Raw genomic sequence first — 26,549 nt, forward strand, 5'->3', positions numbered from 1 at the left:
TCATGAATTAATTTGATTAAATCGTTGAGATTGCAATTTAAATTATGAACAAAATGAAAAAATACACTTTTACGAGGTACCATTTACATCGATTACGACCTATGACCTTTAAAATCAATTGCGATTATATTGGGAATATAAACATTATCAGAAGCTATAAAAGTGTGGTGCAGTGACGATAACAACGTAGTTTGAAAAAAAATTCCGTCGCTGAAGGTACTTAAGGGTATATAAGCAATAGAGATTTTTAAGTACCAACAGTTGAATAATTTGGCCACATAGTGCGTAGAACGTATCATGATTGAACTTCTATTTTAGAAGTTATATAGGAATTTAGTTGAGTGAGTGTTGAAATTTTAAATGATTTTTTATTATTAGACTTATCTGTATAAATTAATCAATTTTATCAGTTGGGCGGGCAAACTGTCTGTATGCCAAATACATGACGCGAAGAGCATAACGATTTATCATTCTACCGAAGATAATACCCGGGATTGAATGCAGCAAAGTGTTGCATTTTTTTGCCTTTGTGAGGATACCTTTAAAACGTAGAAACGCACGATACCAAATTAATTATTGTTATTGAGTGACCTTAAATTTATTGTGTTCGAAATAATTACGGAATTTCGGAATATAACGAAAATATTGTCAAAAACACGAGACTAGCGCTGATGTGTTAAAAAACTCATCAATTCATTGTTACAATAATGAACACGATAAAAGATACAATTCTGGCGTTTATGTTTTTAAACACATTGTGATAAAAGTATTCAGACTTTGGCTTTGAAGAAAAAGATAGCAACATTATGTTTTTTCAATCTTTCCGTTACATGCGACGCTTAGGCAGCATAATTTTTTATTTAACAATATCTTTTAAACACATTTTATATTACTCCTATTTCATGATAAACCGTGCACGATGATCTAAGTACTATATTTTCTGGCGCCAAAGAAACACGCCAAAGAAACATGTAAACATTTAATCTCGTGCCTAAAGCGTGAACGCGTGGACAGTTATGTTTACATCCTTCCAGTTCATCTCGAAGAAATTGCATAATCGGTTTGATATTTCCACGCTTGTTATATTCGGCTGAGTGTTCGATATTATGAAATGTTATCAACAAAGACGATATTTCTGTCGCCCGAGAAAGCAATAATGCGTTTCATGATTTTACTTCAACTGAATTATTTTACGGGATTTTATTTACCAACGAGGATTAGGGTCATTGCAAATCTAAAAATTGATTATACAACATTTTTAATCAATATTTATTTTTAATTCTCTAATGCAGTAGAAAATATAAGAACACTTAAGTTTTTTTATTAATATATAATCAATCTAGCACAGACACTTATGCGATTTTCTAAGCATCGGTATGAAAATTCCTGTTTCTTTGCTAATTAATTTCCATCGAAAAATTGGTAAAATTGGTCCGTGTTTTTCGTAACTATACCCGTTATCATTTTGAATATTAAAACTCGTCACTATGCGGTACGTAAACTTTTGACTTTAGATAAATTCTTAATCGTTGCTTTCCGATAAAGGTTTTTTGGTTATCGTTAGAGATTGCAGTAGCAATTCGGATTTCCAATATATATCTTCCGAGTCCCTGATTCTTATCCAACAGAGTATTCGCAATTCGAACATGACAAACACGAAATACACAATAACGAAATAAAATGATCAATTTATAATATAGAAATATTTAAAAGACGTAGGAATAAAATAAATAATTATTTGATTTCGACCATCTTTCCTTTACGTTGCAAAAACCCCTCGAACTGGTGTTCGAATTTTTATGTATTTCAAGATTGCGATACTGTAGCTGAACAATAACGATAATTATCGTAACGTTTTCTTTTCTCTTCTTTAGATTAAGGTTGACGCAAGTAATAAAATGTTAAAAGATCAGACATTAAAGCTCATTAAAATAATCTCTTCCTTAATGTGAGAATTCCAAAACCGGAGACAATGACCTGGGAAATTTACAGTTACCCGATATTTGTTTGATAAACATTATCACACGATAAACGAACTCGCGGCGCGCGGTGTACAATATGATATCAGACAACATTCTTGTCGATTACGGCAAGTGTTTACTATTTATTCATTTTGATCACTCTCTTGCAATTCTGCAAAGAACGTGATATTTCCACATGTGAGTTTGTTCCTAGAAAATTCGGTATTCCTTGCTGTAACGTTCATGTTTTATATGTTGTACTGGGTTATCGTGTCTGGGTCAAAGTGCGCGGTGGCGAAGATTCTGTTTGACGTATATAAAGGTTGACAGTGCCGCATTCACTTTTAGTGGGTGCCGTTGCTTGGAAGTTGTGTATACAGTGGGCAAAAAAAAAGTGTCGGTACACCTTTTAAAACGGTATAACTATTTTTTAAAAGTGGGCTAAATGTCTTGATCTTTTTGGAGACGTTGGATAGGCTGGTTTACATCGCGATGACTAAAATATTACTTATTTAATTTCGCTGTTACATAGGATGAAAAAACTAACAAAAAGGAACTCACGTTTTGACGACGTTTTTATCGGAGCCTGTAACGAAAATTTCGAAAATTCGTCTCGTTGATCTCGGTAACTTACACGCATGCTAAAAGTTTCATCGAAAAATGTGAGAAATCTATAGATTTTTACATCTTTCGACGCCGTGGTTTAAATAATAATAATAATAATAATAATAATAATAATAATAATAATAATAATAACCATTAAATAATCATAACTATTTGTGAGGTGCTTAACAAACTGCTTTCCACGAGGCAATCATCGCTATTCTTATATACGTATACATATATTTATATACAGGATGCAGAGATAATTCTGTCCCTACATATTTAATCAGTTTAACAAACATATGAATAAAAAAAACTGTGGAATCAAATTTACATAACAAACTCGTTCTTGGTTATTGTAATTTCGTTCCACGCATTTTGTGCAGCTCATTTCAACACATTCGTCGACTCGCACGATTAATGGGAGATCTTCAATCTCGAGTAATAATTTTTCTGATCTTTTTAATCTTTCTTTAACCGTCCTCTTTATTTTCCTTTTTTCCGTATCTAATAGACATAACACCGACGGCGTTCTTCGTTCATTCATTCTGCAATTCGATAATTGTAACCCGTTTTTCATAGTTTCTCATTTTTCAGCTGAAGGAAGATGGAAACGTGCATGTGAAAAAAAGACGCAAATAATTCGAAAAACAAAATAGATTTGAACAGTGAACGATCACAGAAAAAGAAGAAGAGTTTTTCATACTGGGACAGAATTTAATCCGCACTCCGCATATATTTATTTAATTTCGGCCTTGCGACCCGGAAATACTTACATTTCTGCACGTTGTTTAACATATCCTCATAACGCTCCTTCTTCCGCAATCGCTCGTCCGTCTTGCCCTAATTAAATCTAAATTAACATCGCGGTTTTTATACTGTTACAACGTGTAGTTACCACGAAGTTCGATTCTTCGCACAATTCGCGCATTATACTCTTGTATTCTGTAGAGCGATGTTTACGACATACACGATAAAAATTAAATTATCGTTTCTTCCGTTCGCACGAACGTTCGATGATAAAGTGTTGGTCAATGAAGCACGAGTATGTTCCTATTATAGCCATAATCGTATCGGACGGTTTAAATTATTCTAGTTATACATGTTTTGTAACAATTCCAAGGATAAATAGAGAATATTACATAATACCATAACTGAAATTATTATTAATTTTCCATTCGCAAAAAATTCGTCAATTATATATTGTTACCGCTCATACGAAAATCGTTGAAAAAATTGCCTACTACTAGATAATAGATATACATATTAAACCGCAATTTACGGTGAACTCTATACATACGTATAAGCTATTATTGTTGGCTCTCATGTTCTTCCTAATTTTCCTTCAGCTTGTAAATGAAAATGGACAATTTGGGAAGAGGAGATACTATTATTCAAACTTCTTGGCTCGTTCTTACAGTTGCCTATTGTCAACAATTACAAAAACTCTTCCCAAATTGTCCATTTTTGTTTACAAGTTAAAGAAAAATTAGGGAGAATTCACTGTTCTGTATGGAATTTTTTCTTATAAAATAGAACATAAGGGGTTTAGTAATAAGAAAATGACCACTACATATGACAAAAGATATTTATTACATATTTAAAAACAAAATATAACGATTGCCATGTATTTTTTTAATTAAACGCTTTATTGGACTTTGATTGCATGAAGAATCACCTACTTCCGATGACCCTGACTCATCAAGCAAGTTTTCTCTTTCTTTTTCTCATTATCTTTCATTTTATGATGCAAACCGCGGCAAGAAACCGCGAATACGACGGTTTCATTGTGCACAGATATAGAAAAGCGGTGAAATAAATTAAAAGGACTTAATGAAAAGTATCGATTTTGAAATGGAGAACAAATTGTATTTGTCACGACTGGACTATTATCAATTTCGTGAGAAGTCCAAGTTCTAATCTCATTGATGATCTTCCGCAGGACTATCGTGAACGGCGCGCGATGGCTGAACTTAAAAGTACAATTCCGGGCCTCGTACCTTTTCCGGGTAGGAACAAGATACTAAGGACACCCTACTCGTATCTCGAAAGTAGAAGAGAAGTCGATGGTGCAGAAGACTTGTGGAGGGTTGGAAATGGTTTATATGATTTGGAAAAGTTTATCAAGTTTCATCCCGGAGGGTCAGAGTGGATTGAACTTACCAGAGGAACCGACATAACAGAACTTTTTGAGGTAAAACTATGTTTATTATTATTTATATATTTATTATCAAAATAAACATAATACAATATTATCAAAATATTATATATAATATATAATATAACTTATTATATAATATATAATATATAATATATAATATATAATATAACTTATTATATAATATATATAATATAATATATATGCATATTATATAATATAACATATATAATATATTATCAAAATAAACATAACACGTGTAATGACTATCAACCCTTCGCTCACAGATAACAATTTTGATTTCATAAAATCTGTACAGATACGATCTTTTGTCAAATTTTATTTAAACGGTCTAATTATTGCCAACATTCTATCCTTTTGTAATTAGAGATTTAAGAGAATTCTTTGAGTGCAAATAGTTAACAGAATTCACAGGATACCAAAATTTGTACTAACGTCTACAATAAAAGTATATAGCTCGGTAGTCTGAGATTTGTTAAAATGAAAATTAGGTTACCTATTATTAAAGAGATTATTGAAACGCGTAATCAAAGATTTTTCAAAAGATACGACTTTCAGTTTACCTTACGAACGTGATAAGATTGCTATCAGTAGATAGGTTCGGCCATTAGCTGTGCTCCTTAGACATAGTTCGGCCGTCTGCTGAATCACGAACATAAACATCGCTCGAAAGATACGCATCTCGTCGAGTTGTGGTACAAACATGATAGGATTGTTGTTACATAGCAAACACGATAGGATCGGTGTTACTATAATAATCGTTCGATCGATCAGAATGATCGAGATACGTTTAAAAAGTATTCTCTATCCGACGCGATCTTATCGTTACTGAATTTTTATTTGATTTTTATCCAAGATTTTACGAGTTATCGGAGAACACTGATAGAGCATAACTTTCTTCTTAGCAAAATTCGTTAATTTGTGAAATAATTTTTGTGTACATAATTTGCCGTAGTCTCATCATCTGACCGATAAGCCAGCAAGGGTTCTTTCGAAATACTATATAAGGGATGCAGTTACGCCGCGATCGGTACCAGTAACCTTTGAACCAAATGGATTCTATAAAACCTTCAAGGGACGTGCACTCGAGGCCTTGAAAGACGTCGATTTCCATCATCCATCGTTAAAGTCGAATGTAATTGCCGATTCTCTTGTTATCACTACTCTTACCCTTTGTATGACTGCAGTCTCTTGGCAATCTTACATGTTAGTCGCAGCCGCTGGTAAGTGCAAAAATTACTACAATTACCATCGACAAGGAAGATAAGTCGACGAGTAAATTTACATACAGTAAGACCCATTAATAAAGGAAAACGGTTCATTCATATTTATGTTTCTCTAGTTGTAGCAGCTTGAACGCTTTACATTGTACACATTTATTTTCATTTTTAATTCAATATTTATATTTTATTTTCGCGATTTTAGTATATGTTTAACGAATACATGTTTACCAAATGCATGCAATTTACTATGCACCCAAAATATACATACAAATTCTACTTTTTTGATATTTATGGTATAGTTAGTATGCTTCGTCAGAGAGCAACCTAATTTTTACTACCCCTATGATGTTCGTTTTTACAAAGCACAGTAAATTCTCCCGAAATTGTCACTCAGCTTGGAAACAAAAATGAATATCTTGGAAATGAGGTGATGTTGCCAATTATCAACAACTATAAAAACAAACAGCGAGACTCGCATAATCGTATCCGCTCTTCCCAAGTTGTCCATTTTTGTCCTCCAAGCTGAGAGACAATTGGGGAGAATTGTACTGTATTGCTTCTCCCGACTGTATAATTTTATTAATAAATCCGACGACGCGGAAATCGAGAGGAATCCATAATTATGTTATCCAATCAACGTTGTATCTGCTATTTTCAGGGACTTTCCTGGCGTGGACGACGATAATCGCTCACAATTTTTTCCACATGAGGGACAATTTCCGAATGTACTATTTCGATTTGAGCGTAATGTCGTCCAAAGAGTGGCGCATAACGCATGCCATGAGCCATCATAGTTACCCAAATACTATCTGGGACTATGAGATGTATGTGACCGAGCCTATGCTCAACTGGCTGCCCAGTGACAAGAAAACTAGAATCGGAAGCTTCATTAGCCAAATCATGAGCCCGATCCTCTATTCGATCGTTTTCATTGGTCAATTAATCAAAAGGTTCGTCTTGTAATCGATCTATCCATTTTTGTCACAAATCGATAGGATTCACGGCCTAATTACTGCATGTGTAATCATTACATAATTATTACATAATCGTGTTTCCACGATCGCTTCTAGATTAAGCGCCGTCACAATTACTAATGTAACGAAATTATGTTTCTAGGTACTATTCCGTAATCTTCGAATACAAATCCTTCGAATACCGCGACGCGCTGCCATTCTTGATACCAGTGTTAATGTGTTACACCGCACCGAGCATCGTGGTTGCTGTTAAATACTGGTTAATGATCATCACGGCGTGCAGTTTCGTGTTCAGCATGATCGGATTTAACGCAGCCCACCATCATCCCGATATCTTCCACGACGGAGACATATGCAGGTTCGTTCGTATTACAATAAATTCTCTTTAATTGACACTCGGATTGGACATATAAAATGGACAATTTGGAAAGAGGAGACACGATTGTTTGATCCTCGTTTTTACAGTTACCGATTGTCGACAACTATAAAAAAAGAGGCTCAAGGCCCGAATAATATCTCCTCTTCCCAAATTGTCCATTTTTGTGCACTATTTGAGTGTCAATTAGAATTTACTGTAAATTAAAATTGAGTTACCGTTAAAATTAAGAAACAAATTATCGTGGCATTGAAAAACGTAGGGAATTTTTTTGTTTGTCGTGAAAAATTTTAACCGTCCGCTCTCGAAGTTATTATCGTAGCAATCCGACAATAAATAAAGAAAATAAGAAAAATAATAAATCGAAAATAGATAAAAAGGTAAAAAATAAAAAATAAAAAATAAATAAAAAATTAAAAGTAACGAGTAAAAAGAAAATAATAAAATAATAAATTAAAAAAGTGAAATCGAACGCGGCTAATCGTACCGAGCTTAAATTTTTTAGTGACTTCAGAATACAAACTGTAATAACGCGAAATTGTGTTTCGAATTCTGTCACGATCATTTTAAACGACGGTTCTGAGACCGCTGAAGGAGCTGAACATAGCGCTGGCCTAGGATTCTTGTTTCCAATTACACGAGAAAGCATATTTTCCAGGGAGAATCTCGACTGGGGCTTGCTGGAATTGGACGCCGTTAGGGAGCGCGAAGTGATCGACGATTCCGATTTCCTCTGTCTGACCAATTTCGGTCGGCACGGTCTCCATCATATGCTGCCGACCGTGGATCACGCTTATCTGCCTCTTTGCATGGACGCTTTCGTGCAAACGTGCAAAGAATTCGGCGTCAGTACGAAAAAGTACACGCAATGGGAGCTCGTGAAGGGCCAGTTTCAGCAGCTGGAACGCAGGGAGCCGAGGAAGAATCAAAGATAATGGGGGAAGCTAGATTATAAAATGTCGTTTGATTGTGCAACGGAAGACTGAAAATGTGCGAATAGCAACGCCTCGAATCGTCAGAGATGCTGCGAAATAATAAATTATCGAAGTTTTATGCATTTCCCGAGTGTTATCTGAAATCCGCGCGGCAAATGGTGCCAGCGTCCTATGTACATATTTTTTACAAAATCCTTTTTCGTAAATATAACAGTGATATCTGACTGAAACAGGTGAGAGTTAAAAATTTCGGCTTTTCATCGCGGTTATTCAGAATAAATGATCACTTATTAATCTGTTAATCGTTGTCGTAGATACCGTTAAATCTTCTATCGTATAGTATGTTTTATAGCGCATAATACGGTAGCATTTTTTCGGTTTTCAATCCTTTGCGGTTCTATGTCGAGCCGGAGTCGAAAATAGTTACTCAATTGATGCCGATTATACATTATATTCGTGGACAATATCGCAATTGGATGGCGCGTAAGAATAATAAAATGTTTCCTTTTAAAGAGATCTTTTACAATCTTTTAAAAAGATTGTAAAGTCACGAATGGGAATGCGATCCAATTTGTATAAAATTACAGCAAATTCTGAAATAAAGGGGAAGGAACGCTCTAGACCGCAAAGGGTTAATCGGTGCAGAAATAATTCTTCAAGATTTCAAAATAAAATTTTGAAGAGCAATTTTTTAAAGGCCGCGGAAGATCGGAAGAAGAAATCCCAGCAATTTAGTTCTTAACTTTATTTATTGCTTATTTACTTTAATAAATACATATTTCGGCTCTCTTTATAAATTACAATTAAGTTTATAAGGATAGGATTATCATTTGGATGACATGTATAATATGCGCGCCGCCGTGCAAATCCGCGACTAGCGTTACACTTATTCGTTGCTCGTCTTCCCATAACGTGTAATCTCGTTCGTTTATCTTGTTCCATTCGATTTCATTGTTTTTTGTTTGTTTTGTGGTGGATATTATATATATATGGTGTATATATTTTCCCTTTTTTCTCAACGAGTTTTTCTTTCCGTTTTAGTTCGCGTGCTCGTAATACATTAGGATACATTTCTTACTGGTTCTTGTCGCCTCTCGTATCTCGACCGCTCGCATTTCTACCTTTCTCACGGTTTCTCTCTTGCTCTCCCACTATCATTCTTTCATTCTCTCTTTCCTCGACCGTCAGCGCGAGTGGTGAAGATTAAGATTGCTCCGATTGCTTTCCTCCCCACGTTTCCCCCTGATTCGTGCCCAGAACAAAATATAAGTTAAACTTTATACGTATCTATCTATCTCTCTCTATATATATATTATATATATCTCGTGTGTGTTCCAATCGTGTTGTGCCAAACGAGGGAACGTGCTCTGTTTTCTTTTTTTTCTTTTTTTTTTGGACCAATCGCGTTCCACAAATTTTCCCATCCATTCGATAAACATGGCACAGAAACAACAACAAACAAAAAGAAAAAAAATAATAAAAACAAATAGTGGCCAAGAAGCACGGACATTTTTCTCGTAACCGATGAAAGTAAAGATCGTGAGAGTGCGCCCGTCGGGCACGTCGAGTGTGTAAGGTGTGTGTAGAGGTGTGAAGATGATGAGGTGAGTTCTCTTTTTTTTTTCGTTCTCTTTTTCTCTTTTGACATTGGCGAGATGACACGATGATGCGATATTAAATCCCATTGTTCGTTAAGCTATTTTGCGATCGAGTCTCTAACGGTTGTGTTGGTCGCGTCGATCTTTACAGTTCACCATCGGGCTGCAGGTCGAAGCGTGGCGGGAATGCGGAACCATCCAATTGGGGTTTGAACGCAGATCGATGTGGCTGAAAAACAAACGAACCATCGTTAGCAAACTGCCGTTCGTAGATTACGTGCGTAGACCGCATCGCGAACGGCCGGTTAAAAGCTTCGCGATGATGTCTCGACGAAGACGTGTTCGAATATTTTCGAGTTGCGCCCTGTTCCAGCGACGGGATCAAGTTTCGCACGTATTCACAGATCTTTTTTCCATTTATTTACGTCTCTAGTTAATTAACAATTTCGCAATAAAGGTTTCCGAATTCTTCTTGCACAGTTCTAGAATTTAGAAAAACGTTTCTGCGACTATTTTTGAGGCAAACATCTTTACTTGAGAGTAAATTATAGCAGAACTCACACGAAGTTTAAATATGTACCAATTTTGGCATTGCTCCGAAATGTATGTATAGTCTTCGCGCGACAAAAAGGCGTCTCCATATTTACGTTCCCCCTCTTACTAGCTGCTTCGCTGCCGCAGTTATCGGTCGCTATTGGCCGAAAGCCGTGGCAGTGGGGCAGCCGGTAAGCGGGGGAATGTAAACACAAAGGTGCGTCCTTGTCGCGTGAGGACTACAGGGTTTCCCAAAATTATGGCGTTTCCGGGAAATGAGAGATTCCTTAGATCATTTGAAGCAACTTTTTCCTCAGCGAAAATGTAATCCGCAGCTTCGTTTACGAGTTATTAACGAAAAACACTGGCCAATGAGAGATTGCGTACGGCTGCCGCTCCGGCCTCGCGACCGCTGTCGCTACGTCGGACGGCCGACGCGGCGCGGTATTGGCCTCAAGGGCAGAGCGCCGGCCGCACTCGGGCTTCGATTGGTCCACGTTTTTCATTAATAACTCGTAAACGACGCCGCGGATTGCATTTTCGCTAAGGAAAAAGTTGCTTCAAATGATCTCAGGAACCTCTCACTTCCCAGAAGTACCATAATTTTGGGAACCCAAAATTAATATTTCAGGTACCTAATCCCATCTCTAGCAAGGCTCGAACGACGCTTCCCTCAGAAAAAAGGGATCATGTTCGCGGGAACCAGGCGACACGTTTCCCGCGTCCTGTCCGCGGTTTCGCACTCGCTGTAAATGATCGGCCTCGCACTCGGAAAACATGAACGGGTGCCGTGACGAGCCGAGGGTGTCGATACCTCCCTTGCGTGTCCGGCAAGGTCGCTCCGTCGGTTTGGTCGACAGTACGGAGCGGTGTTGAGACAATTAAGACAACAAAAACGTAAATGAACAAGGAACACCGAAGAGAGTTAAAACGGTATTATTTCGATGCTCGTTCGCGCTATACCAAGTAGACGACGTGCGCCACGTGGCTCGCGTACGTTTAACTTGTCCACTAGCCAAGCAATCACTGATCTAAACTCTATTACACAAGGACCCGATTACGAACTGTCGTGAACTCTTTGGGATGGGTGGTGCACAACGTTAATCAATGTCGGGGACGAAGCTTTGCATTTGTGAGGTTTGCTTTCCGGAGAAGTGTTACGAGCTTGTCACACAGGATCAGAAGATGAGAGAGAGAGACATAGACGATCGGTAGATGGTGGACGGGGGGTGTGTCGCAACAGTTTCTGTCTGTAGAGAATTGTTTTCTGAATTTGGTGTGCTCTGTTTTACATTTCGACACACACACACACGTGGCTGTGACACGTGCACGAACTTACATGGACCGGCGCGGTGTTCTTTACTCCAATGCGGAGGGCGCCTTGCGTGCCTTCTGTTGCGGCTATACAGGGACACAGAGATTTTACAATTAGAGACCCTTCGCTGCAGTGCATTTTCACTTTCTTTTTTACTACGCGCCTCGCTACGTTCCGTTCGCGTCGCGTACCGTTTCTTTTCGTCGCGGATCCGAGAAGTCCACGAGATCCTTGTGACTCAAGAGGGACCGTTTCGCATTCTTCGTCGTTTCATTTTAACTACGCCCTTATCTCTTTACCGAACGCTAACTGTGCGGCGCCGGTCGAACTAAAAGTCTTGGTTGAGTAAAATTTTTGTCTCTTTAGAGGTCCGATAATTATGACGCTATCCTCAAAGTCTGTAAGCTGCCCGAATTAGAATTCTTGGCACTCTTCCGCGTGCTCGTACCACGTGCCGTCGGTTTCATCCGGTTCGTTGACAACGTACAGGAGGTTATTTATAAATGAAAATGTAATTCAAATCGTCTATTCGAAGGAATTAACTTCTTCTTTTATAATTTGTCTTAGATTATTAGATTGTTCGTTTTTGTGAAATATCCTGCATGTATGTGCACGTACACACGTACATTATTTATTTAATAATGCAAGTGTTACTTAAAATCCTAACGCGTTCTTCGACTCTGTTAGCGTCGACTGGAAGTTGTCTGAGTTGCGCGTATAGTTCTCGCGCGAGAAAGAGGCAGTTTTGTGTTTCCATTCCCCCTCCACTGCCGCGCCGCTAGTAAGAGGGGGAATGTAAACGCAAAGGTGCCTTCTCGTCGCGCGAGGACTATACTCGAGCGAGAAACAGTACTGATTGAAGTTTTCGAAACAAATGCTCTACAAATTTTGCAAAAGCTGATGAATAAAAAATTAGAGAGAGGAGCATAAATTACGAAATTAAGCTGTTGTTTACTACTTTGTATACGTTCTTTACTACGTTATATACTCGAGCGAGAAACAATAAACCCGGTTGATTGAAGTTTTCGAAACAGATGTTCTACAAATTTTGCAAAAGCTGATGAATAGAAAATTAGAGAAAGGAGCATAAATTACGAAATTAAGCTGTTGTTTACTACTTTGTATACGTTCTTTACTACGTTATATACTCGAGCGAGAAACAATAAACCCGGTTGATTGAAGTTTTCGAAACAGATGTTCTACAAATTTTGCAAAAGCTGATGAATAGAAAATTAGAGAGAGGAGCATGAATTACGAAATTAAGCTGTTGTTTACTACTTTGTATATGTTGTTTACTACGCTGTATACTCGAGGGAGAAACAATAAACCCGGTTGATTGAAGTTTTCGAAACAGATGTTCTACAAATTTTGCAAAAGCTGATGAATAGAAAATTAGAGAGAGGAGCATAAATTGCGATATTATAAACTGTCGTTTATCTAAACAAATAATTTCTGTAGAGTAGTCCGCAACGATATGTCGCTGTTCGACGCTAATTATGAACCATGAAATGCTAAATTTTAGAGAAATTGAAAGCGATAGCCTTTGTTGTCTTTAGCTCCACCGACGATTATCGGCTAGTCTTACATAATCCACAGCGTCGAGAACGTATCACTGTAGATTAAACGTTGAGACGAGAAACGAAGAATTTTATAGGATGCTTACCGCTGGGCTCAGTCCGCGCGCGGCACTTCCTCCACGTCCTTTGGTGCGGAACTTGGTGATCGCCTGTTCAGCAAGATCCGCCCTTTCTTCCGCTTCTTCGAGTTCTTGTTGCGCCTTGCGGAACTTAGCAAGATTCAGAGCAGCGATCTCTTCGGCCTCCTCGATTTGTCTCTTGTATGTCTTGATCTTCTGCTGGAGTTTGTCAACCAGGTCTTGCATACGCTCGTGGTTCTTGCGGTCCTCGTCGGCCTGAACGTTTGCAAATTGAATAAGTCGATTAGTAAGTCGAAGCGTGACTAAATGCTAATGTTTGCGAAGTTCGAACCTTAACTTCCGAACGCGGCTGTTTGTAATCGTATCGAATTGTATAACAAGTAATTTACAAGTAACATGCAATTGTTAAACGAATGCGCATGTTTCTGATCGAACAGAACAATGCACAAATTTTCATAGATATTAATTTGAAGTTTGAATCGAATGTTACTAATTTACAAGGCTGGTAATAATAATGGTAATAATAATGGCCCTCGCGGAAACGGTTTTATCACAGTTAAAGTAATTAGAAGTTTTCGGATCGTAATAATTTGTTGAAAGAAAACGAAAATTTATACTTGTCGCGTGCCTACATTTATTATATATATATATATATATATATATATATATATATAATAATAAATTAAATAAATAATATATATATATATATATAATATATTATATAAAAGTATATATAATATCCTATATATAACTGATATAAAATATTAGAACGTTGTAAATACAATTAGACTGTTCGAATAAAAATTTGATGAAAGATAGCAGCGATACAGACTTTGCAAAGCAAAAATTGTTCACTTTGTCAGACTGCAAAGGGTTATTGTATTCTATAATTGAGCCGTTTATTTTGAAAGTGGCATAAGTCACTTTACCATAATGAAAAGTGGTGATTTTTTAATGTTTATACGAAATTATTTATACTGAGAAAAATATCAGTATCCTGAGATAACAAATACAAGTAAATCTTCTCGAAAGTTAGCATCCATATTTTTAAACGTGTTAAAACGCAAACCCTTAAATATATCGACTTAAAAACAAAGTGACTTATGCCACTTTCAAAATAAACGGCTCAATTAGTAGAAATCTTCGTCACGAGCCAGACACGTCAAAGATTGACAATGGGTCCGATCACGGAGATTTTGAACGTGCGCGAGTAGAATATTATTTTGCTAATAACCCCGTAAGGTGTTTCATAGCTTAATAAATAAATAAAAAAAAAATAAGCAGAATATTAACGAACTTCGTACCTGGAAGCTAAGTTCTTTGATGCGGCGTTCGGACTTGCGGAGGTTCTTCTGAGCGTCGGCGTGTCTCCTCTGTTCTCCGTCCAACTCGTTCTCCAATTCGCGGACGCGTTGCTCCAGTTTCTGGATCGCCTTCTTGCCGCCTTTGAGGGCGTTCGCTTCGGCCTCGTCGAGACGCACTTGGAGCTCCTTGATCTGTGTTTCAAGAGCCTTGCGCAGCTTCTCCTGGGTCTGAGCATGATCTTGTTCAGCCCGGAGCTCGTCGGCCAGTCTGGCCGCGTCGACCATCGCCTTCTTCGCCTTCTCTTCGGAGTTCTTGGCTTCGTTCAGGAGTTCGTCCAGATCAGACTGAAAGCAGAAACAGAAACGTCAGCGCACGTGGCTTGTCGCAATGTGGTTCGCTCGAAGATTCCGCGAGATCCAACGAGCTTCTAGGGAAGGCTAACGAGTATATTTTCAGAATTGAATGCACAATGTGCTCCGCCTGAATCTCTTTTCGATTTTCAATTCGTTAAAACAGAATTTAATTTTCATTCTCGAAATCGAAGAGCAATATAAATGTACAAAGTTAAATTTACCGAAAGCGTTATCGAACCAAAAATTGTTCGTTTCAACGTAAACTCGCCAATTCATGCAAACGTGTGCACCGTTTACTAAATGTTTATAAAAACGCAGCGTCTTCGACGAGCTCCCAGACGATAATTTCGATGTGAATAATATTCTTAGCAACGTATTTTTCCGTCGATATCGTTCAAGATAAAGTGGAGATCCCTTTTTCTGTTTCAATAAATTCATCGAGACGAATATCTCCTGTCAGCTATCCATTTTCAGCATTCCGCGGCGTGAATGGAAAATTGCAAATGCTTTTCTCGTCGACCGACCGGGAAATTCGATAAAAATGACCTGAAATCGCGACGAACGGAACGAGTACTCACATGAAGAGTCTGGAGTTCAGCTTCGAGTTTCCTCTTGGCAGCAGAGATAGAGGCGTTCTGGGCACCGAGTTCGTTGAGTTGTTCGTGACAGTCGGCCAATTCCTGTTCCGCTTGGCGGCGGCCACGGTCAGCCTGTTCGAGGAGGGTGCGGCTTTCCTCCAGTTCGTTTTGCAGAGCGTTGGCACGGCGTTCCGAGATTCCAAGGAGTTCCCTGGCCTCGTCGCGCGCCCGTTGCTCCTCCTCGAGGGCGGTCTGCACGTCCTTCAGTTGCTGCTGGTATCTCTTGATGTTCTTCTGGGCTTCGGCGTTGGCCTTGTTCGCGTGGTCCAGGGCGATCTCCAACTCGTTGATGTCAGCCTCCAACTTCTTCTTCATGCGCAGCGCCTCAGCCTTGCCCTGCAATTTTCGTCGAATTTATAGAACATCGAGCGCGCGTTTTACCTAATCTAATCGCGATTGTAATTCCTTAGCGACCGCGATTCTGTTCGCGATTTGAACTCTAATCCTAATCGCGATCTCGAAGAGCGATCTCGAAGAGCTGCACGAACCTTGGCCTCGGCTTCGAGCGACGCTTGCATGGAGTCGAGGGCACGCTGGTGATTCTTTCTGGTGTTCTCGAACTCTTCTTCCTTCTCCTGGATGCGTCGGTCGATCTCCTGTCGCACCTGGCTCAGCTCAAGCTGGCTGCGCAACACTTTGTTCTCCTCTTGTTCGAGGGCGGCCTCTGCCTCCTCCAGGGCGGCTTGGAGCTCGTCCTTCTCAGCCTCCAGGCGCTTCCTTGCCTTCTCGATCTCGTGGATGTTGCGGCCACCTTCGCCGATCTGGTCCAGAAGGTCTTTTACCTCGTCGGCGAGGTTCTTGTTCTCGCGACGCACTGCTTCCAGCTGTTCCTGACCTTCCTCGTACGCTCCTGGATTTCAGAATGCAACGATTATATTTCGATCGAACGTCGATCTTCTTCGAAATCGGAGCAGCGATAGCATCGACGGATTCTTTGGCTTCGCGTTCCTTCGAGTACAGCAAATTCTCCTTGATTTTTCTTCAGCTTGTCCACACGAAAATGGACAATTTGGGAGGAGGGGATACGATTATTCGAGGCTTGCATCTCGTTTTTATAATTGTTGACAATCGGCAGAAAATTGTAAACAAATTGTTCAGTTTTGTTTGCAAGCCGATTGGGGAGAATTTGCTGTAATTCGTTACAGGAGACCCGATCCTGCAATTTCTAGTGAAATGGCACTATCGTCAGCATCTTAAGTATCTTTCTACTCGAAGATATATAGCTAAACCGGAACGCACGCATAATTCATATTTAATTAAGGGTGAACACCATTCTGTGGCGTTCAGAAATAGGTGAAGTTTGGGAATTTTGTCGTAGTAAATTCTCCCCGATTGTCCTTCAGCTTTTAAATGAAGATGGACAATTTAGGAAGACAAGCTACGATTATTCAAGCCTCGCGGCTAGTTTTTATATTTGCCGATTGTCGACTACTGTAAAAAAACGAGACGAGAGTCTTGCATAGTCGTATCTCCTCTTCCTAAATTGTTTACTTTTGTTTAGAAGCCGAAGGACAATTCAAGAGAATTTATTGTAATTACTAAATCGAAGACTTGATCTTTAGTTTAGTATTTTTTTAAGGGCAAATTAACCCTTTCAGAGCCGACTAGAACGAAGCTGGTATAATGATAGAAACGTTCGTGAATACCACTCGGATTACATCGCTTGTAGTTACATCGATACGATTGAAACACTGAAAGGGTTAGGTTCCAGCCGAATCGTAGCACATCAAAGTTGCCGTTCGAAATCGTCCATTGCTGCCGCGCCAATTTAACAACGAAAAAATATAATAAATACAATGAAATGTACCTCTGAGCCTGAACAGTTCGGTGCTGTAGTTGCGGCACTCCTTCTGGCTGGCGTCGAGCTCGGCGGCAAGGTCGTCGACCTTGAGCTTCCATTCGCCGATGATCTTGTCGAAGGCCTTCTGTTTCTTCTCGGCAGCGTTGGCGATGGCGGTTGCGCGGTCCACCTCGATCTGTAGATCCTCGACTTCCGTGGACAGTCTCTGTTTCGTCTTTTCGAGGGCGATGACCTTCTGGTTGAGCGATTCGATCGTCTCCTCGGCCTCGGCGAGACGCGCCTGCAGCTTCCTCTTAGCCTCCTCGAGCTCCTCCGCTCTCGCGACACCCTCCGACTCGTACTTGGTGCGCCACAATTGCGCCTCCGCGTTCGCTTTGCTGAGCTGCCTTTGCAGGTCCGCCTTGCCCTCCGCCTCTTCCTCGACTTGCTCGCGAATGTTGTCCAGATCGTGTTCCAAGTTGCGGAATTTGCCGAGCAGCGTGGCGCGTTCCCGCGACTCCTCGTCGGCCAAACGTTTCGTGTCCTCCAGTTGCGTCGTGAGCGAGATCTTGATCTTGGAAAGCTGACTGACCTGCGACTCGGCCTCCTCCAGCTGGCGCAGCAGATCGCTGTTCTCGATCGACAGCTTCTTCTTCGCGGCGTCGAAGTCGTTCAACGTGCGGTTCACCTCCTCGAGCTTGCCCTGGGTCTCGTTCAGCTGGTGTTGCAGCTGCTTCACGATCTTCTCTTGGGCGGCCTTTTGTTGCGAACATTCGACACGTTAGAAACCGCTTGCATATTTTTCGATCGTTTCGATTCGACTTCGGAACGATCGAACGCGTCGATTCATCGCTTTTCGGTGGAACTAATTTTTCTTCATTTTCTTTTTCATCATCCCTTTCTTTCTTTATCCTTTATATATATTTATTATACAGGGTGTCCCATAATTATGGTACTTCCGGGAAATCAGAGATTCCTGAGGTTATTCGAAGCAACTTTCTCCTTTACAAAAATTTTCTCCGAGGCATCGTTAACGAGTTATCAAGGAAAAACAATGACCAATGAGAGACGAGTGCGGCTAGCGCGAGGCGGCCCAGCCAACGAGCGCGCGAAGCTCGGTTCCGCTCATTGGCTCGGGCACCTAGCGCCAGGCTAGCTCGCGCCTCATTGGTCATTGTTTTTCGTTAATAACTCGTAAACGAAGCTACGGATTGCATTTTCGCTAAGGAGAAAATTACTTCAAATGACCTTATGAACCCCTCAGTTCCCGGAAATACAATAATTTTAGGATACCCTGTATATATTAAGTATATTTTATTACATATATAATATATATTTTATTATAATTATTATATATATTATATATTTTCTATTATATACATAATATATATTTTATTATATTTATTATATATATACGAACTTCTCGTATGAACTAAGATATCATAATCATTATTATTATTATTTTCAAGGAAGAACGACATTCGATGAATGTTCCAGCGAGATCGTTCCGAAATGAATCGCGGTATCGAGGCGTGAAGGTACAAACGAGCAGCAAGCTTTTCAAAGCCGGACACACTTTCCAACGTCGGGAATTACGTTACGGAAACATTCTCAAGGTATGTTACGGTGTCCCATCATCGTGGTCGGCGTCCATTCGCTGCAACGACGACTCCCCGGCGAAGCTGTTAGTCGCGTGCGTTAGTTTGCTGTACTATTAATTGATTCCACGGAGACGGAGATCTTACCTTCTCGTTGCTCAGGTGGTCCACGCTGGCGCGCATGTCGTTCAGTTCGCTGAAGTACTGAACCTTGTCCTTCTCGACCCTGTGATTCGCGTAAAACAGATGCAAAGAGAACGATTAGTGACCGAGTGTTAAGACGCGACTGGGAATTCGACGGACGGCGTCGCGGTTTACAAGATACGTTCGAACGTAACGTCGTCGATGGATGCCTGAAAATCGTGTACATACAATGGGGAAACAAAGGGTGGAAATCACCGTGCTCATTCTCGATACAGTAAACAATTTAACGATGGAGAAAACGGATCGGCGACAGATCGAGAATCATCGGTTCAACGATCACGCCAAGTTAGTCATTCTTCTTGCGCTGATTATTTGTAGAAAGATACACGTGTAGGGTGGGACGAACAGAAGAGACGAATCTCCGGCAAGCAAGACTCGAAAGATCGGGGACCGAAGAACGTTCACGGTTTTCTAGCTAACCTTTTCACGGGAAACCTGATCCGTCGTGGCACGAGAATTATTCAGCTCCGAGTGGATGTCGTGACGGCCCTTTTCGGCCCTGGTTAAAAACAATATGTTGCATTTGCGGTTCTATCGTGATCTTCGTCGATCTACTACGTTCTTTTCTCGAATTTCTAATATCCTAAAATAATTCTAGATATCCTAAATAATTCTAAAATAAATAAATTCTAAATATATAAATACATCAATTTCATAAATATATAAATTATATATTTAGAATATGTATTCCATTAGGATAAATTATATATTTAGAATATGTATCCCTATTGGTCCATTGATAATAAAAATCACGTGTTTTATACTTCACAATTCGAACGATAATCGCGTCCATGCTAATCAACGTTTACATTGATTTTTGATTTCAGATGTAGCTGTAATTACCGGATGGATTATTCAAGAAGAAGTATCTTCGAACTGACTATTATTCAACTAACTATTATAATTTAAATAACAACTATGCATAAAAATCACTGTGCGTAATAAAATGTAAATAAACAAATCCACCGAGTTTTGTGAAGATAAGCTTGATATAATAAGTTGATATAATTAATATAGCAATATATATCAATATATATCAATATATGTCAATATATATCAATATATATCAATATATATCAATATATATCAATATATGTCAATATATATCAATATATATCAATATATGTCAATATATATCAATATATGTCAATATATATCAATATATCAATATATCAATATATCAATATATCAATATATCAATTATCAATATAATCAATAATATCAATTTCAAAAATGCGAAGATTTCAATTAATATCCAGAAACCAGTATATAAATATTTGTACTCGGGGTTGAAACGAAGCCCCGTCCGTAAGAGTGTCAAAGAACTGTCGGCGAAAAAGACGAAATGAGAATATCGCAGTTTCATTTACGTTGGAATGAAGGTATCGATAACTCGCACTCACCTAGCCTTGAGTTTGTTGAGTGTGTCAATTTGTTCTCCCATCTCGGCGACGGCGTCATTGTGCTTCTTGCGCAAGCTGGCGAGGGTGGCTTCGTGCTGAATGTTGGCCTCCTCGAGGTCCCTGCGGAGCTTGCTAAGCTCGGCTTCTCTCTTCTTGTTGAGCTCGATCTGAGCGGAGGTAGCGCCACCAGCTTCCTCGAGGCGTTCGCCAAGTTCTTCGAGTTCTCGGGCAAGGTCGCTGCGCTGTTTCTCGGCTTTCACGCGAGAACCACGCTCGGCTTCGATCTTGAAGAATGAAAATACAATTTGGTCACTCGACGTTCTTTGCAAACATTAATTAACCTTGATAAACCTTGACAAACTTAGTTTATACTTTTCGTTCGACGATTCCTTCGGATAAATTATGCTTGTCGTTAAAAAATAATTAAAACGAAATTGTAATTTTTAAACAGTAAAAAATTAGATCGTAACTCGTACAATAAACGCTTATAGTTCCTCCATCTCATCTTTGATCTACAACCCTCTTCTTAAATCTTACGGTTAGCATCCCTTCTGAATGAACTATTTTTATTGTTTAAACATTTAACGCAGATGTTGTAGTAGAAATTGGAATGAAAAAAACGTTGGACTAGAAATCATTTAATGAACGTTTTGTATCATAGTTCCTTAAGCTTCCTTAACTAGCAACCCTGTTTTTTTAAATCTTTTTTGGTCAGCATCCCCTTCAGACAAACTACACCCGTCGTTCAAACATTTAAATAATAAGCTAGATTCGTGCTTGTTCAATAAACAATTTTTACATTTTCTAACACATAAACCCCTACTAAAATCATTCAACCCCCGAAATCCTCCCCTAAAATCTTCAAATTCGAGCTTCGAGTTTTCAAGTTTTCGATAAAAATTTCGATAGAAAAGGGTAAAGAACGTAAAACACAGAGTTTCCTCGACACGCGCCATATAAAAAGATAACCCTTGCCTCTTTGCGTCGCGACACAGAAGTAGCGAACTAATTTTTGGAAACTTACTTCTTCCTCGAGTTCTTCGATGCGGGCCTGCAATTCCTTGATCTGTTTCTGTAGTTTGCCGACCAGGGATTGTTCGTCTTCGAGTTTGGCGGTCAGGGAGGAAAGTTCCTTGTCCTTGCGTTGAATGGTCTGTTCGAGTTCCTTCTTGTTCCTTTCGAGGTCGGCGACGGCTTCCTGGGTGAGCTTCAGGTCGCCCTCGACCTTCCTCTTGGATTTCTCTACGTCAGCGCTGCGCAGGAAACAAGAAACACACACACATCGTTAAACGGTTTCGACAGCTTCGCGAAATACAGTAATGTCTCCCTTACTGACGCTCAGATTGTGCGCAGAATTATTATATTGTTAGTTCTAATTCTAATATTCTATCTAATCCTATTATAATTAATTACTGTAATTCTAATAATAGAATTAGATATAATATATATAATAGTAATATTATATATATATATAATATTACTATTATATATATAAATATTACTATTATATATATTATATCTAATTCTATTATTAGAATTACAGTAATTTCTCTCTAATTGACGCCCAGGTTGTCCACAAAAATGGACAATTTGGGAAGAGGAGATACGATTATTCGAGCCTTTTGGCTCGTTTTTATAGTTATAAATGGTTAACTACTGTAATAACGAGCCGCAAGACTCGGATAATCGTATCTCGTCTTCCAAAATTATCCATTTTTGTGGAAATCTGATAGTCAGTAAGGGAGATATTACTGCATTGCCGTTACTAAACGACTACAGTAATGTCTCCCTTACTGACGCTCGGATTGTGCACAAAAATGGACAATTTGGGGAGAGGAGATACGATTATTCGAGCTTCGCAACTCGTTTTTATAGTTGTTGACAATCGATAACCATAAAAAACGAGCCACGAGGATCGAAAAATCGTATCTCCTTTTCAAAAATTGTCCATTTTCGTGGACAATCCGAGCGTCAATTAGGGAGACATTACTGTATAATATTTCTGCGGAACTACAGTAATGTCTCCCTAACTGACGCTCAGATTGCGCAGAAAATGGACAATTTGGGAAGAGGAGATACGATTATTCGAGCCTTCCAGCTCGTTTTTTTTAGTTGTTGACAATTCGTGACTATAAAAATGAACCGGAAGGATCGAATAATCGTATCTGCTCTTCCTAAATTGTCCATCTTTGTGGACAACCTGGACGTCAATTAGAGAGACATTACTGTAATTCTAACAATAGAATTAGATATAATATATATATATATAATAGAATTAGATAGAATATTAGAATCAGAATTGATAATATAATCATTCTGCGGCCTAATAATTATCAATTAAAAATTCCAATGTAACAAAATTGGCAGACTGACCGTGATTTCTTCTCACGTTCGAGGGAGTCTTCGAGTTCATCGAGAGTCTGTTCCAGCTTGATCTTGACCTTGTTCAAATGGTTAACCTTATCCTCGGCAGCTTGTAGTTCCTCGGCAGTCTTCTGGTTAACTTCGCCCTGATTCTTCTTTTCTTTGTTCAGTTTGTTGATCAGTTCATCTTGGTGGGCGATTTCGTCGTTCAAATTGCGGATCTGGTGATCCTTCGTTGCTTTGTCCTGCTCCGATTTCTGGAGGTTCAGCTCGAGGTCTTCGATATCCTTCTTCAGACCCGACACCTCTTGCTCGAGTTTCTTCTTGTTTTGGAACAGGTTGTTCCTCGAGTCTTCCTCTTCTTTGAATCTGTCGTTGAGGTCCTAGCGTGTCGCAGGCAAATGGAAAAGTTAAGTCTCCCGAACATCGGCGAACACCGTTTTCGAAACTGGCAAAGCTACCAACGAAGGCTACCAACGAAAACACGAGGCACATCGATTTCACCGATCATCTCCGATCCCCGAATTCGCGAAAAACGTCCAATAACGTTCACTCATCCCGATCCGAAGACATCGTCCGGGATCCTCGAGGTAATACCGGGTCGTCGTAGCGAATTAGAACGGTCCAATGAGTTTTACAGAATCGCGTGACATTATTTCTCGATCTATAAGCGATCGATATCGCGTATACAGTAATGTCTCCCATACTGACGCCCAGATTGTCCACTAAAAAATGGATAATTTCGGTACGATTATTCGAGCCTTGCGGCTCGTTTTTATAATTTGAACAATTTATAACTATAAAAATGAGCCGCAAGGCTCGAATAATCGTATCTCCTCTTCCGAAATTGTCCATTTTTGTGCGCAATCTGGACGTCAATTAGAGAGACATTACTGTAGTTCCGGAAGTCGCAGAGCACGGAATCGAAGTTATCTCGCCCAAAAAATCTTCACCCTCCAAAAAACGACGCCGTAATAAGGTTCGACTAATCGGACATAATCCTAGCTCTCGCTCGTAATCTCTGCTCGGCCGCCGATATAAATACCGCAATTAAGTAACACCGCGTTGCGACAGCGCGCCGATGAAAATGGGGAAACACTCACTCGCTCGAGCGAGCGAGCGAGCGAGCGAGAGCACGCTTGGCAAAGGCAACTGCTCGAACGCGTGGGTGTCGCGTAAACAACCGCTTGGCGGAATATTTGTTCGCGGAAACGCGATGCCACTTTGCGTTTATCCGGAACGCCGCGGCGAATGAAATCGCGGCGTATTTCGAGCGCGCGAACGGCTCGCGAGTCGTCGATCCTGTTCGAAGGAGACCCGGCGAGACGTCGGCGTTCGATTCAAGTTCTCGAATATCAGGAGGTCGGAATATCGTCGCCGAAACGCGACGATTCGAAATCACGCCGCGATCGATTTATTTCCCGACCGAGGCGGGGCGAACGAAATCGCGGCGTACAGCAATGTCTCCCTAATTGACGCTCAGATCGTCTACAAAAATGGCAAATTTGGGAAGAGGAGCCTTGCGTCTCGTTTTTATAGTTACCGATTGTCGACGATTATAAAAACATGGCGCAAAGCGGGAATAATCGTATCTGCTGTTCCCAAATTGTCCACTTTTCCGCGCAATCTAAGCGTCAGTTAGGGAGACATTGCTGTATTTCGAACGCGTAAACGGCTCGTGAGTCGTCGATCGTGTTCGAAGGGGGCCCGACGAGACATCGGCGTTCGATTCAAGTTCTCGAATATCAGGAGGTCGGAATATCGTCGCCGAAACGCGACGATTCGAAATCACGCCGCGATCGATTCGTTTCCCGGCCGCGGCGGAGCGAACGAAATCGCGGCCTAATTTACGCTCAGATCGTCCACAAAAATTGACAATTTGGGAAGAGTAGCCTTACGAATTCGAGCCTAGCGACTCGTTTTTATAGTTACCGATTGTCGACGATTATAAAAACATGGTGCAAAGCCGGAATAATCGTATCTGCTGTTCCCAAATTGTCCACTTTTCCGCGCAATCTAAGCGTCAGTTAGGGAGACATTTTTCGAGCGCGCGAACGATTCGCGAGTCGACGATCGTGTTCGAAGGGGACCCGGCGATACGTCGACGTTCGATTCAAGTTCTCGAATGTCGGGAGGCCGAAATATCGTCGCCGAAACGCGACGATTCGAAATCACGCCGCGATCGATTTATTTCCCGACCGAGGCGGGGCGAACGAAATCGCGGCCTAATTGACGCTCAGATCGTCCACAAAAATTGACAATTTGGGAAGAGTAGCCTTGCGAATTCGAGCCTCGCGACTCGTTTTTATAGTTACCGGTTGTCGACGATTATAAAAACATGGCGCAAAGCCGGAATAATCGTATCTGCTGTTCCCAAATTGTCCACTTTTCCGCGCAATCTAAGCGTCAGTTAGGGAGACATTTTTCGAGCGCGCGAACGATTCGCGAGTCGACGATCATGTTCGAAGGGGACCCGACGAGACGTCGGTGTTCGATTCAAGTTCTCGAATGTCGGGAGGCCGGAATATCGTCGCCGAAACGCGACGATTCGAAATCGCGCCGCGATCTCGCACGCCGCGGGAACGAGAGGAATCGGGTCAACGCATTGTTTATCGTTCGGCGTCGCGATCGATTTGTTTCCCGGCCGCGGGTATCGGTCCCGGCTAAAATTAGCAGCTAGAACGGAATGAAGTATGCGTTCGCCGAGGCCAGGAGCCGCGCGGAACGGAAGTACGTTAAACTCGAAAGGATCGTTTAATTGATGAGAGACGAAGGGGGATCCTCTCGAACGAAGATGAACAGCCAAGAAGTTGCGCGATGACGCATAAACCGTACCAACGTATAAATATACCTTACACCTGTTACCTCGTTCGTTTCCCCGGCTGTTCCAGCCGCGCGCGTGACCACACCCACTTTTAATAACCTGGAATCTGGGATCGACGCCGGCTAAATTTGGTTCCCGCTGGCGGGAGGGCCAGAGATTATCCAATGTTTCCGCTCCTAAGTGAGCGCGCGTTAAGCCAACTTAAACGGTCTTCTTTTCTTTTCTTTTTTCCACCCGTTATCCCGCTTCTTTCCTTCCCCACTCTCCATATTTGGTACCGTCTAATTCCGGACTTTCTTCGTTGCCATAATGCGCGACCGCTCCGCAACTTTCCCGACGCGATCGTTCCTCAACGCTCCGCGCCGTTCAAACGCGGCGTCACCCACAGACGGCCCTCGACGGTGTCGTTTGCCCCGAATCGAACATTCATTTCGATTCGGAATGAATCGTCTTTTTATATCGTCGGGATCTCTTGCGAGAGACGCGAGAACGTCGAAGACGCGATCGACGTCGCACAATGCCGCATTTTAATTCGCTCGCGACGGAACAAACGGCGAATCGGAAGAGATTCCTCCTCGTTTCCCGCCGATTTCTGCTAGGATATCTTCGCGATCGTCGACGACGGTGATCCCGGAAATCGATCGCACCGTAGAAACGTTTGTAATCGTCGCGCGGAATCGAGAACGTCGCCGAGGCTCGTCCGAAGGGAGCCGAGTTATCTCTGG

The 26,549-nt window shown here is 40.6% G+C and overlaps 2 protein-coding genes across 47 annotated transcripts in view; one reads left to right on the forward strand and one right to left on the reverse strand.

The window, feature by feature from the left end:
• Positions 1 to 217: 217 nt before the first annotated feature.
• On the forward strand, positions 218 to 8,373 carry Cyt-b5-r (Cytochrome b5-related). Of its 4 annotated transcripts, none has more exons than XM_033484968.2 (6): positions 218 to 341; positions 4,507 to 4,758; positions 5,699 to 5,966; positions 6,625 to 6,916; positions 7,083 to 7,298; positions 7,975 to 8,373. In XM_033484968.2, the coding sequence occupies exons 2-6, from the start codon at positions 4,528 to 4,530 to the stop codon at positions 8,249 to 8,251; spliced, it is 1,284 nt and encodes a 427-aa protein (XP_033340859.1). In that variant the 5' UTR covers positions 218 to 341; positions 4,507 to 4,527; the 3' UTR covers positions 8,252 to 8,373. The 4 variants fall into 4 exon arrangements, with proteins under 4 accessions (XP_033340859.1, XP_033340857.1, XP_033340860.1 ...); XM_033484966.2 differs by lacking the exon at positions 218 to 341 and adding an exon at positions 2,230 to 2,378; XM_033484969.2 differs by lacking the exon at positions 218 to 341 and adding an exon at positions 2,340 to 2,357.
• Positions 8,374 to 8,981: 608 nt separating this feature from the next.
• Mhc (myosin heavy chain) overlaps positions 8,982 to 26,549 on the reverse strand; it is a 60,909-nt gene continuing 43,341 nt past the window's right edge. For 31 of the 43 annotated variants that reach the window (XM_076525671.1, XM_076525670.1, XM_076525665.1 and 28 more), the window contains exons 17-26: positions 23,010 to 23,383; positions 21,661 to 21,889; positions 20,637 to 20,920; positions 19,177 to 19,255; positions 17,459 to 18,188; positions 16,140 to 16,501; positions 15,592 to 15,987; positions 14,660 to 15,004; positions 13,362 to 13,610; positions 8,982 to 10,078 (exon numbers count right to left, since the gene is read on the reverse strand). In XM_076525671.1, the coding sequence (XP_076381786.1) occupies positions 9,995 to 10,078; positions 13,362 to 13,610; positions 14,660 to 15,004; positions 15,592 to 15,987; positions 16,140 to 16,501; positions 17,459 to 18,188; positions 19,177 to 19,255; positions 20,637 to 20,920; positions 21,661 to 21,889; positions 23,010 to 23,383 (3,132 nt within the window). In that variant the 3' untranslated portion in view covers positions 8,982 to 9,994. Of the gene's footprint in view, positions 10,079 to 11,722; positions 11,785 to 12,643; positions 13,611 to 14,659; positions 15,005 to 15,591; positions 15,988 to 16,139; positions 16,502 to 17,458; positions 18,189 to 19,176; positions 19,256 to 19,653; positions 19,733 to 20,636; positions 20,921 to 21,660; positions 21,890 to 23,009; positions 23,384 to 26,549 lie in introns of those variants that run through there. The other 12 variants (XM_076525672.1, XM_033484952.2, XM_033484953.2 and 9 more) reach the window with 3 other exon arrangements.

Source organism: Megalopta genalis, chromosome 12, assembly GCF_051020955.1.
Source record: "Megalopta genalis isolate 19385.01 chromosome 12, iyMegGena1_principal, whole genome shotgun sequence".
NCBI lineage: Eukaryota > Metazoa > Arthropoda > Insecta > Hymenoptera > Halictidae > Megalopta > Megalopta genalis.

Bases quoted from the DNA above. Each gene is read 5' to 3' on its own strand.
- Cyt-b5-r (XM_033484968.2), top strand. From the start codon at position 4,528: ATGGCTGAACTTAAAAGTACAATTCCGGGCCTCGTACCTTTTCCGGGT. The intron at 5,967-6,624 runs GTAAGTGCAAAA...TGCTATTTTCAG, and splicing joins CATGTTAGTCGCAGCCGCTG to GGACTTTCCTGGCGTGGACG. The intron at 7,299-7,974 runs GTTCGTTCGTAT...CATATTTTCCAG, and splicing joins CACGACGGAGACATATGCAG to GGAGAATCTCGACTGGGGCT.